This window comes from Echeneis naucrates, chromosome 10, assembly GCF_900963305.1.
Source record: "Echeneis naucrates chromosome 10, fEcheNa1.1, whole genome shotgun sequence".
NCBI lineage: Eukaryota > Metazoa > Chordata > Actinopteri > Carangiformes > Echeneidae > Echeneis > Echeneis naucrates.
The window spans coordinates 11,938,751-11,950,905 of record NC_042520.1 but is presented as its reverse complement, the minus strand read 5'-3'; the positions used below and the strand labels follow the sequence as shown (position 1 = coordinate 11,950,905).

General features: G+C 41.2%; 1 protein-coding gene across 2 annotated transcripts; it reads left to right on the top strand.

The window, feature by feature from the left end:
• Positions 1 to 4,284: 4,284 nt before the first annotated feature.
• Positions 4,285 to 11,764, top strand: wfs1b (Wolfram syndrome 1b (wolframin)). 2 transcript variants are annotated; one of them, XM_029512294.1, is made up of 10 exons: positions 4,285 to 4,445; positions 5,508 to 5,891; positions 6,975 to 7,051; positions 7,227 to 7,371; positions 7,469 to 7,642; positions 7,852 to 7,932; positions 8,122 to 8,288; positions 8,391 to 8,627; positions 8,746 to 8,864; positions 9,140 to 11,764. In XM_029512294.1, the coding sequence occupies exons 2-10, from the start codon at positions 5,510 to 5,512 to the stop codon at positions 10,695 to 10,697; spliced, it is 2,940 nt and encodes a 979-aa protein (XP_029368154.1). In that variant the 5' UTR covers positions 4,285 to 4,445; positions 5,508 to 5,509; the 3' UTR covers positions 10,698 to 11,764. The 2 variants fall into 2 exon arrangements, with proteins under 2 accessions (XP_029368154.1, XP_029368155.1); XM_029512295.1 differs by lacking the exon at positions 4,285 to 4,445 and having other exon boundaries at positions 5,753 to 5,891; positions 6,318 to 7,051.
• Positions 11,765 to 12,155: the final 391 nt, after the last annotated feature.

The following is a 12,155-nucleotide window of genomic DNA, read 5'->3' as shown; positions in this document are numbered from 1 at the left end:
GCAAGATGAAACAGAAAAGCAACGCGGGGCAGTTTGGAGTTTTAGGCTTTACTCCATTCAGTTTCCTGTTGACGCCAGCAAATATACACCCAGATGAGTGATAAAGGCAGAGAGCAGTGAGGAGAAGGTGGGATTGATCCTGTTTAATTCTGCTAAAGAATTGACTTGGACGGTAAATTTCAGTGTGTGTGTTAAAGAGCGATTTAGTTAATTGCTATGCCTGAGGTATTTTTCACTGTTTTAGGCTGAATGGTGTTTTTACGAGCCTGTGTTTGCACCATGCTCATTCTCAAAGAGAAACAGGAAAAGATAAAGTAAGCCATTCTTTATTTGACATACAAAAACCTTTACAGGTAAGCATTACAATACTTCATCTTCAGACAAAAGAAAAAAAAATTGGGTATTATTAGATGTGGTAGAAAATTAGGGTGGTAAAATTATTGTATATGTCCTCAGCGTGTGCTTTACTTCAAGGAAAAGGTTCTCCCTTACTCCCTTACTCATTAGCACTGGTAAGGATTGATCTACTCAGTAGGCCTTTTTCCATTTTTGGGGGGGTACACAGTAATGTGAGGAGCCACTGTTTTAACAGAATTACTAAAGATTTTCAGCATAGCCATTGGAGCTGTCCATAATAAGCTTAACATATTCATGACTGCATGCAGATTGAGCTTATTATAGCTTTTAGAGAAGCATTTTGGTATTCAGAAAGGGTCAGATAATCAAATGAGGAGCTAACCAGCCGACTGTGGAAGATTTAATTGAAACACAATCCCACACAAAAGAAGGATACTGAATCAAAGATTAGGCACCTTTCTGGTAGTATCTAGAGCCAGCCACCAAACTGACCTCTTTTCCACAATGTAAACCCACATAGCCAGTCTCGAGCGCTTGCAGTGATGTAACATTTTCATATGAAGGTAATTACGCTTCCCAGGCATGACTCACCAGTAAGTCATTAAAAAATATGAGCTTGTTGTTCCATGCCTATTCCCAAAACCATTCATTCATAAGATAAACATGACAAGACAGCAATCTCTGTAATGTATCAACAGTAAAAATGTCTTAAAACTCAGTAACATGTATCTTCCTGTTGCTGATTTTACAAGTAAAATATGAGATATGCACTGTTTATTAGAAATGTGATGTTAAATGTTCAATTACACAGTCCAGTACCTCACTCTGCAAAGGTACCGTTACTGCTGCCACCCAGTCTCACATTATAATGATAAGTGAACTATAATGGTACAAAAGTATGACTAAATTTGTGGGGTTATTAAGGTTATAGGATTGAATTACTATTAGTTCCCCTGACTCACGTTGCATGATTTGAAAAAGATAAATTGCAAACACAAACAGAACATAATGTAATATTTCCATTTGTTGATTCATTTTATCTAATTGAGATAACACAAACTTAAAATCACAACTATTATAAACTATGTACTATCACTTAATTTCCATTTTTTCTGCGGCTGGTTTTCCACCCAAGTCTCAAAACTGTAGCAGATAAATATAAAGAGAGCTTGTATTTGTGGTGGAAGGGATGTAAACCACAGGAAGGAGATTTTTTTTTCCCCTATTAGGAAAACATGTTGGATGGAGCAGGGATTTAAGCACAACTCTATAGAATTATATCAACAAATGTTTTAAGATCAGTCAGTGGCTGCAAATATACAAGATGGAAAATTTCTCGTAACCCAGCAGATTGTATGACCTTGGTTCTTATATTAGTGGCATCAGATAAACAGTACGTGTGAATCCAACTGTCATAAGTCTTAACAATTGAGCTAAATGTCAGTTGGCTACTGTCCATCCAGAATTACAGAGTACTTTCCTTCAGACGGAAAATTCAAAGGTCAAAAGAGCTGCTGGGCTAGATTTGTGATGGAAATACTCATTACCATTGCAAGCAATGTCCACTCTCACATAAACATCCTGGTTTCTATGGTTGCTGGCCACATACAATGCCATGGTAGCCCAAAGGAGGGAAATGAACCGTATATACAAGGACGTGTTACCATAGACATAGACCAGATATGATGAGGGGTGTTTCAATGAATGTAGGACTAATGGCCTCCGTTACACTGTGTTGTACGGAACTTTATACTCACTGAAAGTGAGTGAGAGAGCTTGGCACATATGGAATTAGGAAAAATGATGGTGAGTCTCCATCACTTCAGTCTTGAGTCAGTACTTCCAGAAGAGGGGATACTGACAGACAAAAAACAGGCTGTCATGTCAAAACACCAGCTGTTTCAAATTTCCACCATTCAGCTAAGTAACCACATGATAAAAAAGCAACAAGTAAAGACTGAGACCATCTTAGACATTGACCATAGACCAAACAAATCTAAAGGAGATTGCATAATCAAAAGATTTGGACTCATAAGAAGCTCATTATTATAAAAATCTGTCCTGAGCTGCCTTGCTTAATTTATAGTTGCATCACTGACTGCATGCGCGTCTAAATTCTCTTAAAAGACAGATTGAGGGAGTGCATTAGAAGACTAAAACCAGTACAAGAGCCCTGTTTATCCCCTCAACTGGATTGCATTAATCTACTAATCGGCAGGCATTTACATAACTGCTTTAATGCAGCAGCAGTTAAGCAATTACTGCCCCCATTCCCTTCTTTTCCCACAATGTGGTATCTGCGCGCCTTCCCAGAAGTGAACTTTAATCTCACTCTTTCTGTTGAGTCCTTCTCTTTGCAAGGCCCTGTGTCTTTCTTTCCTTTGCTGTCTAGGTCCTGCTCCTCTGAACCTTCTTACTTCATTGTCTAATTTGTGCTCTTTATGGGGGGAGGCAATGTATGAAGACAGAAAGATACACCTCAGTTAGAAACCTTCAGTAACACACACTGGAGTTTAATCAATCAAAAATACTACACACAAATTACAAATCACAAATTTTAAGTGAGATTGTTTTTCCTTATAAGTAACTTCAAAATTCTGTGCCCAGATTCTCCAATCATAACATTTAGTTTGGATCATGTGATGAAGCTTTAAACATTAACATTAACATTGTGTACCTCAGTGATAGGAAAGTCGCGGTCTGTGGGCTGAAATCCGGCCATCAGAATTTTTGACCCATTCACAAAAAGCTGCTCTCCGCCTGCACGGCTTGCATCAAACGCAATGAAGACTCACTCATCTTACCAACCCAACTCTGAACTCCCTTTGGGCTCCCCCTGCAAATCACTGAGGCACCGTACACCATCTGCTGTTCCTGGTGTTTCACTCGCCAATTTGAGGGTCAAAAAGTATAACCTTAATTTCATCTATGTTGCCTGATAGTCTCCTCGTGTAACAGTGAACCCTGCATTGTGTTATGTCAATGAACTAAGCTTAAAGTTTGAACTCTGTTCTCCAAACAGTCTGCTCCACACTTGTTTTGGTTTTCTTTAACGAGAAATAAATTGCCATCTCAGCTTTGTTTGAGGTTCTTTTCACTGATTTTGTCAAATTACTTGCATTGGATGCACTAGAAAGAAAAAAAAATGTCCTCATGTGAGATTTAGACAGGAAATGACTTCTGATCTTGAGTCTTTTAACTCAAGATGAGCATGCACCTTTTAAAAAAGTAAAACATAGGTTAATTCCATAGTTCTTACCAGAAAGTTCATCTCATGCCAGACATGCAGGTGGCTCACAAGAGCCCTGGTTTGCATGTAATCATTTTTGGTATAATTAGTCCTTTTGAAATGAAGGACTAATTATAACAATGAATTGCATCATGAAGTCTATAAAAATACAAATGTAAGAGAGAAGATAATTACAAATCAAAACCAAAACAAATAAATATCTATATGCGTTTTTTGACTGTGAAAAAATTTTGTGTTTTTATAGTGTTTTTGTATAGTTATTTGTTTGTTTTGTCAAGTTGAAGTCTTGAAACATGTCATATTGGCTACTGCCATCTCTTGGTAGAAAACTAACATACCGTCATTGCAAACATAAAAAAACACAGAAAAATAGTTCATAAAACTGAAAAAGCATTTTAAAAAATTTTGATAAAAATGTTCTTTTTCCTAAACCTTTTTTGTGTGTTAATAAATAGTGATGGATGTTTCTGATTTTCAGGATTCAATCGTTTAACCTATAATATGAAAGCTTTCGACAGTCGATTGTTCAGGACTGACGGAGGTTGTTTGCGCGAGTGGCGCCTGCAGCCAATCAGATTGTGTTTATGAGAGTCAGTTCCTGTGTTTTGTCCAATCACAACAAGCATAACAGGAGTGGGCGGGGCGTGTGGCTGACCAGCTGACACTTTCTCGTACTTTGTGGCTGATTTGGAGTTTGACCGACAGCAAAACGGCGACAGGAGGCAGAAATTACCAAAGCGAGAGGGAAGAATGACGTGGGAAACCCACTAGGAGGAAAATCACACATCTCTCTGAGCCGTTTTTTATTTTACCTGGACGAGGATTTAGAAATAAAGCGGTACGTTCGCGATAACGGCGAGCGGTGACGACTTTAGCATTAGCAATAAAACCTTTGCATTTTTTTAGCTGCCGGTGTCTTCATGTATGTATGTTACCTTACGATCGTAACATACGATGTGCTTAAATATAACCGTGATTGAATTTGGGTCACTACTTATTATGAGCACGTCCCCTTCACCAGTTTAATCAGTATCTTTACAGCCCCCTCCCCCGTGCGGGTCAACAGCCGTTTCCAGCCGATGTCACCTTCTTAATATAGCTTCCAGGGATAACCCGAAAATAATGTCCAAACCGGCCACAGGACGGGTCTGCTATTACAGCAGAGAAACTGAAACTAAACTTGAGCACAGCACAGATCTTCCACAGCTATGTTGAGTTAAACTGACCTGTAATGTTTTTTGGGGGGGCTGAAAAAGGTGACCAGCTACAGCCTGTTTACTTCACTTATTATTACCCGTCAGTTTCTGTTGGATGATCAGAAAGGTGAAGTGGTGGCATATAAAAGAGATGTTTTACTCTTCAATGCATTTTTTTTCATATTTTAACTGGAGCCGATGTTGTAATATGCGGTACCATAAAGATAAATTTTATTATTATCATCTATAGTAATAATATAACAGTAGTTTAACCATCAAGTTCATTCACGTTCATTCTGTAGTGTCACATACAGCCAGTCTTAATAATATTTTCAGCAGTTCTCATCAGTTCAAGAATAATTAATTATTAATTGACAAAATAATTCATGTGAGCAGTTGTGTTACATAGTTAAGGTACAGTGATGAATAAATATGATATAATGACCCAAAATGTCCCAATTGTTTGATGATCATAGTCAGGAGGGGATTAATAGATTTGTATTTTCACTACGGTCCAAGTTGTCATCTTCAGTGAGTGAACTCAAAGAGTAAGGGCTCCCTTTACAACAGCTGTTACTGCACTTGTTTTGCCTTGAAGATTAGATTACTCAGAGTTTACCCTTTCTGTTTTCAGGTCTCTGTCATTATCTGATCATGTTTAAATTGTTATTTGTGACTGATTTGTTGTTTGATGTGACTTTCAGCCATGGAGCCATCACTGACTGGCAACTTGTCCACCCCAAATCCAAGCCGATTGTCCCCTGCCACTCTCCGGGCAGGCCCCTCCTCATCCAGCTCATCTGCAACCACGACCACGCCAACCTCCGACCGGCCTAAGCCTAAACTCACCATGCCGGCACGTCAAGTCACACCTGTATCATCTCCCTCTACTGCCTCTCCTCAGACTTCTTCAGGCCCCACTTTGCAAACTTCCTCCCTGTCTACAACACCTACTTCACCCCTCTGTCAGCCCTTGAGGAGCCTCTCTCATGTGGGCAGGTCTCAGCTCAATGCAGCTACTGGAAACCCCCTTACTGCATCCTCAGCTACTGCCGCATCTCCCCGGACTCCTCCTACACCTGAACCAGGTGAGAGTCAAGTTCCTGACTAATGGTGACCTTTGGCCTTTTATAATTTAAGTTGTGCAAAAAAAAAACAAACAAACACCAAAACACTTCCCTCTTCTTCAACAATCAATGTAGCTGACACTCAGTTTACTGTGTGTAATATAGTGTCTCCATGACAACTGTAGACATTCACTATCACATGTAAAGCAGCCTCTCCCATTTTGCTGACTTGAGAAGATCAGCTAAGTTTGGTTCCAATGGACCAAATCCAGCATTTAAACTTCACACAGAGTTGCATCAAAGGAGCTAACAGCTGCTGTTGACTGAGCTAAGCAAACAGATATTTTAGGGTGGTGGGTTACGGATGAGAGGCGTACCAGGAGCATAGGTCAGCATCTGATGGAAGTTGCTGGAGCCAATCACATTTCTTTTTGCTTCCTGTGACAGACAGACACAGACGGTGCACCACCTCCCTGACCCATATCGCTTACAAGCGTGTGGGTGTTTGAGACCTTGGAAAACGTTTCCGGATTTGTTGCCGCCCGCATCTTTTCTAAAAGACAACAACCTTTCCACGTGACACTTCTGGATCTAATGAGGCAATGTGATTTGAGAGAAGCAGAAGTCATGAGCTGAAAAAAGATGATAATTAAAGCTGGGGCGGGGAGGTCATGTTCATACAGCTCATGCAGTTCACGCTGTGGGATTACTCATGTCCCTGAGCTGGTTCCATGTACTGTATGTTAGTGTTTAATGTGGGCCATCAGTGCTGAGTATTTTAAAAGTTTGTTAAGAGTAAAATGTGTCTTTTTTTGAAGAAATTGAAAACATTTCAATTAATTGCGTAATTGAAATCACTGTTCAATGTTTAGTAAGAAAACACATAGCAGACAAATATGATAACTTATAGTTAATAGTCTGGATAGTTGTAAGTGACGTAGAGAACAGACACCATGGCCATTGAAGTGATTTGTTTTAACTGAAAAGACGAAGAAGAAGTGTGTGTGTGAGTGTCAGAGAGAGAGAAGAAAGAAATTAAACTAAACATTCACTTTCTATAAAACATGGTTTTGCATTAATGTCTTTTTTTTCCCTTTAAAATAGAGGAGCCAGAGGAGGAGGTCAGTTTTGAAGATCTGGAGGTGAAAGCGAAGTCAGGAGAAGCTAAAGCACAGACCAAGGTCAGTATCAATGAACTGAGTGCAAATGCCGTTCACTTTGATGGCCATATGGTGGGCACAGAAGAGGTAATGATAAACGTCATTTTAGAGTGACATTGATGGGAAGGGCAAGTCACTGAGTCACAGCGATGTTTGCCTTGCAAGTATAAAAGTGTGTGTGTGTGTGTATATCCAGATGGGGCGTTACTTCCTGGCACTAGCAGAAGAAAGGGATGAGGAGCTGAACAACTGCACAGCTGTCACTTGGCTGGTCCAGGCTGCTAAGCAAGGCCGCAAGGACGCCGTCAAACTGTTGCAACAGTGCTTGGCCTCTAGGAAAGGTACTAAAATGTCTCACTGTTAACACCCTCAGTCTGGAGGTGTAATGAGGAGTTTGTCTTTTAACGTTCTGCACATTTGCCTTCTCTGGTCTTTCAGGCATCACTCTGGAGAATTTTGAGGAGGTAAAAAAGTTGTGTATGGAGACTCGTTTCGAGAGAGGAGTTAGGAAAGCAGCTCTGCTCATGTACTGGAAGTTGAACCCAGAGAGGAAGAAGTCGGTGGCCATTTCGGAAATGCTTGAGAACGTTGAACACGTTCACACAGAGCCAGGTATCAGACAAGATATACCTAAATTCAACGCTGACAGGAGACAGTTTGTCATTTTATCAAACTGAAGCTAATTAGGATGTCAAATGTAAGAATACTCAAAGGATATAAATTATTTTAAGCAGGAAAAGAAATCAACAAGTTTCATATGAAAGATTTTTTTATTTTATTTTTTTTTTAACCAAGTCAAAAAACAATTGCTTCATCGACAGGAAAACCGCTTTCTCCTGGTCCAATCAACAGCTCTGCCAAGAAACAGAGGAGAGTCCTGGAGACAATGGTCACCAATGAGGGTATTTGTGATCTCCTGCTTTAAAAACCACACATCATTACAGTTCTGACTGACTACGCATTTCCTGGTTAACTTCTAAGATGTCCAACAAAAATCGATGCATTATTTTAATTCACTCAACCTGATGAAATCATAGTCACGCAGTAAAAAGCTAGTAGCTGTGTTAACAAACCATGTGTCTCCTCTGTAGCCAGCTCCCATGTAGGTCTTGATGATTTTGTTGAGATGACTAAGAAGTATGCTCAGGGAATCGCACCATCACCAGTAATGGCTGCTGCAGGAGGCGACGATGAAGACGACGACGACGACGATGGTGTCGTAGTGAAGCATCCAGATGAGTTGCCCTTACACCAGAAGGTGGGACGTGGGAATCAGTTTTGCATTTGTCGGGATGGAATCTAATGTGAACTGATTTCGTTGCTCACCTCTATTGACAAGCTGCTGATCAACTTTCTCTAGCTGCTCAAATTCCCTCTGTACGCTCTGCTGGAGATCAAGGAGCACCTCATCGACTGGGCCTCACGGGCTGGTATGCAGTGGCTCAGCGCCCTGATCCCCACCCATCACGTCAATGCACTCATCTTCTTCTTTATCATCTCCAACCTCACAATCGAGTTCTTCATCTTCCTCATCCCCCTGCTGGTTTTTTACCTCTCATTCTTCTCCATGGTCATCTGCACACTGCGGGTATTTCAGGTTCGTGACAACAGCTTTTCATCGTGCAGCTTTTGGAACTGTGTTCAGTTCTGCAGCTGTGTAAATGTGAGCGTTTGTGATTTAACAAAAGAAATTAATATTCATCTCCCTTTCGTAGAATTCAAAAGCATGGGAAAACTTTCGGGCTCTCACAGACCTGCTCTCTCACTTTGAACCCAGTCTTGACATGGAGCAAGCTGAGACCAACTTTGGATGGACGCACTTAGAGCCTTATCTGTACGTTCATCTCTTTTTAACTTGATCCATATTTAAACATATTCGTTCACTTGCTCGGTTTATAACTTTGAGTTGATAATTTGGCTTTATTTGCAGATGAACTTTGTTCAGGGTTACAGATTATTTTCATGGGCAGTAATTTCATGAACCTAAACATTAAAAAGCATATTGAAAAGACATACAGTACTGTAATAGTCATGAAAGAAAATGCCAGTTCACACATACAAAACGTTTATGCAGCCGATTGCATTCATCTTGTGTCTGTGTGTCCCCAGGTACTTCCTGCTCTCAGTGATCTTTGTGGTTTTCTCCTTCCCTATTGCTGATAAATCCTGGATCCCCAGCTCAGAGTTCGCTGCCATCGCTCTCTTCTTCACCATCACTGCCTTCCTCAGCCTTCATGCCTCCGCTCAGCTCTTTGCTCGTAAAGCTCTCCTCACAGAAGTCTTAAGCGGTGCGTGCTCCCTCACTTGCCTCCTCCCGGACTCCCTCTGGTTCCTAAAGGTCTTTGGAGCAACATTCATTTCTGTGCCTCTGGGGGACATTGTGGTATTGAACCTGGGGATGCCCTGTCTCCTTTACGGACACCTTTTCTATCTCCTCTTCCGTATGGCCCAGCTCAGAGGCTTCAAGGGCACCTATCTGTGCCTGGTGCCTTACCTTGTCTGCTTCACCTGGTGTGAGCTCTGCTTGGTGTTCCTCAACAATGCCAGTGCTATAGGACTCATCCGCACCTGCGTGGGGTATTTTCTCTTCCTGTTCGCTCTTCCTATACTCTCACTCGCCCTGGCTGCAATGTTCATCATCCAGTTAGTGCAGTGGTTCCTCGCCTTGGAGGTGACCAAGATGGTGGTCACACTGACAGTTTGCTTTGTACCAGTAGTGCTGAGGCTTTGGACTCGCTTCAGCCTCAACCCTGTTGCGGTTTTTCGGTCTCTGTCACGGAGCAGTATCGTCAAGCTCATCCTGGTGTGGCTGAGTGCGGTGGTGCTCTTCTGCTGGATGTATGTCTACCGATCTGAAGGCATGAAGGTCTATAACTCCACCCTGACGTGGCCTGAATACAGCAACCTCTGCGGTCCTCTGGCCTGGAAAGAGTCCAACATGGCCCAAACTCAGATTCTGTGCTCTCACCTGGAAGGACATCGTGTAACCTGGACCGGCCGCTTCAAATACGTTCGTGTGACCGACATTGAGAATGGGCCTCAGTCAGTCATTAACCTGCTGCCTGTGTTCGTGGGGAACTGGATGCGGTGCCTGTATGGTGAGCCATATCCTCTGTGTGACGAGATTAAAAACGCCACAGCTGAGCCCCGGCCTCTGCCCGCTCCAGCTCCTCCTCCTGAAAACCCCCTCTGTAAACTAAAAAAGCTCGCCAAGCATGAATGCCACGTGAAACGCTTTGATCGATACAAATTCGAAGTCACAATGGGCATGCCACTGGAGAGAAAGATCAAGAACGGGACATACATAGAGGACGAGGATGCAACGAAGGACATAGTTCTCCGTGCCAGTAATGAGTTCAAGTCAGTGCTTCTAAGCTTAAACACAGGAAGCCTGGTGGAGTTCAGCACCATACTTGAGGGCCGCTTAGGCTCAAAATGGCCCGTGTTTGAGCTGAAAGCCTTCCACTGTTTGTCCTGTGGCGGCACCAACGTGCCGAGTCGCAGGCAATACAAGATCGAACATGACTGGAGGGGCAGCGCTCAGAGTGCCCTGCAGTTTGGGTTTGACTTCTTCTTCAACCCCTTCCTGACCGCTCAGTTAGACCAACGTTCACAAACAGGAACAGAGACTGAAGCAGAGACTGCGACAGGAGGGGTAGAAGGGTAAACCTCACGAAAATGTACGTGATTAAATGTGTGTTGATGATAATACTATTTTCAGAGGAAAAACATTAATGATTGTATGTCTGCCCTAAACAGAATACACTTAAATGCAACATGTTCTTATCTTGTGGGAGAGATACTCACTGTATTTATGGTATTTGTATCGTGAGTGAGTGAGGTAGTGTTTGAATTCTTATAGCTTTTCAGCCAAAATGTGTGATAGTCCACAAACTATTGAGCTAAAGTACAAGAACCGTCATCCAAACTTCCTCTCCTGAAGTGTCAGCTGTGCACTTACTGTAAACATTTCATCCCATACAAGCTGCGCTTGTGGCCACCGCAAGAGTGCGATCATGAAGTCACATTGATTTAACTTGTTTGCCATACAAACATCCAATTTTTCCTCCGTCAGTCAATATTGTGACAATTTCTGGCCTAAATATTCAGTGTTGACATTTTACACTTTAGTGCTTGTTATAGCCTGCTCCCATTTCTTTGTAGTGATTTTAAATTTTGGGGGGTCGGTTTTCTGATAAGATTTTCATTTGCTGTTGAACTTAAATAATTTAAAGTTGCACAGTAGTTTGGAAGTGGTTGGTACTGGAATTTTTTTTTCAAGTGCCTTAAGACTTCGTGTCAGTTGAGTGATAATTTTGGAGAGAAGAGACTAAATCATGTCTTTAAAAGCCTTTACCTTGAAAAAGTTCACTTCCCTCCATATGTATTTATTACAGAGCTGCTCTTCATGTGTGTGTGTGTGTGTCTTGATGTTTGTCCTTCAGTTTTCGTCTTCCCCCCTCTTGTGTTGCCTCCATCTCTGCTGTGCAGAGGGTTAGTTCATGTTTGTGCCCCTAGGTGATATTATGTTTGTAAAATAGGATGTCACTACTGTTTTTTTGTATTGTGATCCATAAATATTATGAAAACATTGGCTTGTTGCTGTTATTATTTCTTTTTTGAAAAGTTTGGGTTTGAAACAGAATCAGTGCATTTATTCATGACGCATATTAGAAATGTCACAAAGGGGAAAACAGGCGTGCTGATCAATGAATCACTTTTAGCCTCCTTCTGTTGCTGACTCATGTTCTATCATGACATTTGAATTAAAGTGAGTTCATGTTCTTAATAACTCTTGCACTGCTGCTGAAAATGATGGCCGTGAAAATATTTATTAATCCATCCTCAGAACAAGAGTGGGAGAATAATTTAACAGCAGTTTGAATGGGAGCAAAACATCAGTCCAATGAAATAAAACAAATAAAACACTACATTCTGAATATAATTGGATATAAAACTACGCTTGTGTGAATCTACTTTTTTCATTCACTCAACACTAAATACAGAAAAACATCTGCCGTGCATAATTATATCAATTACATTAAAAGCGGATTATTTTATTTCTAGATCCAGTTATCTTAGCAGTAAATTGAATTGCTTGAATTTTTTTTTTTTTTTTTTTTTC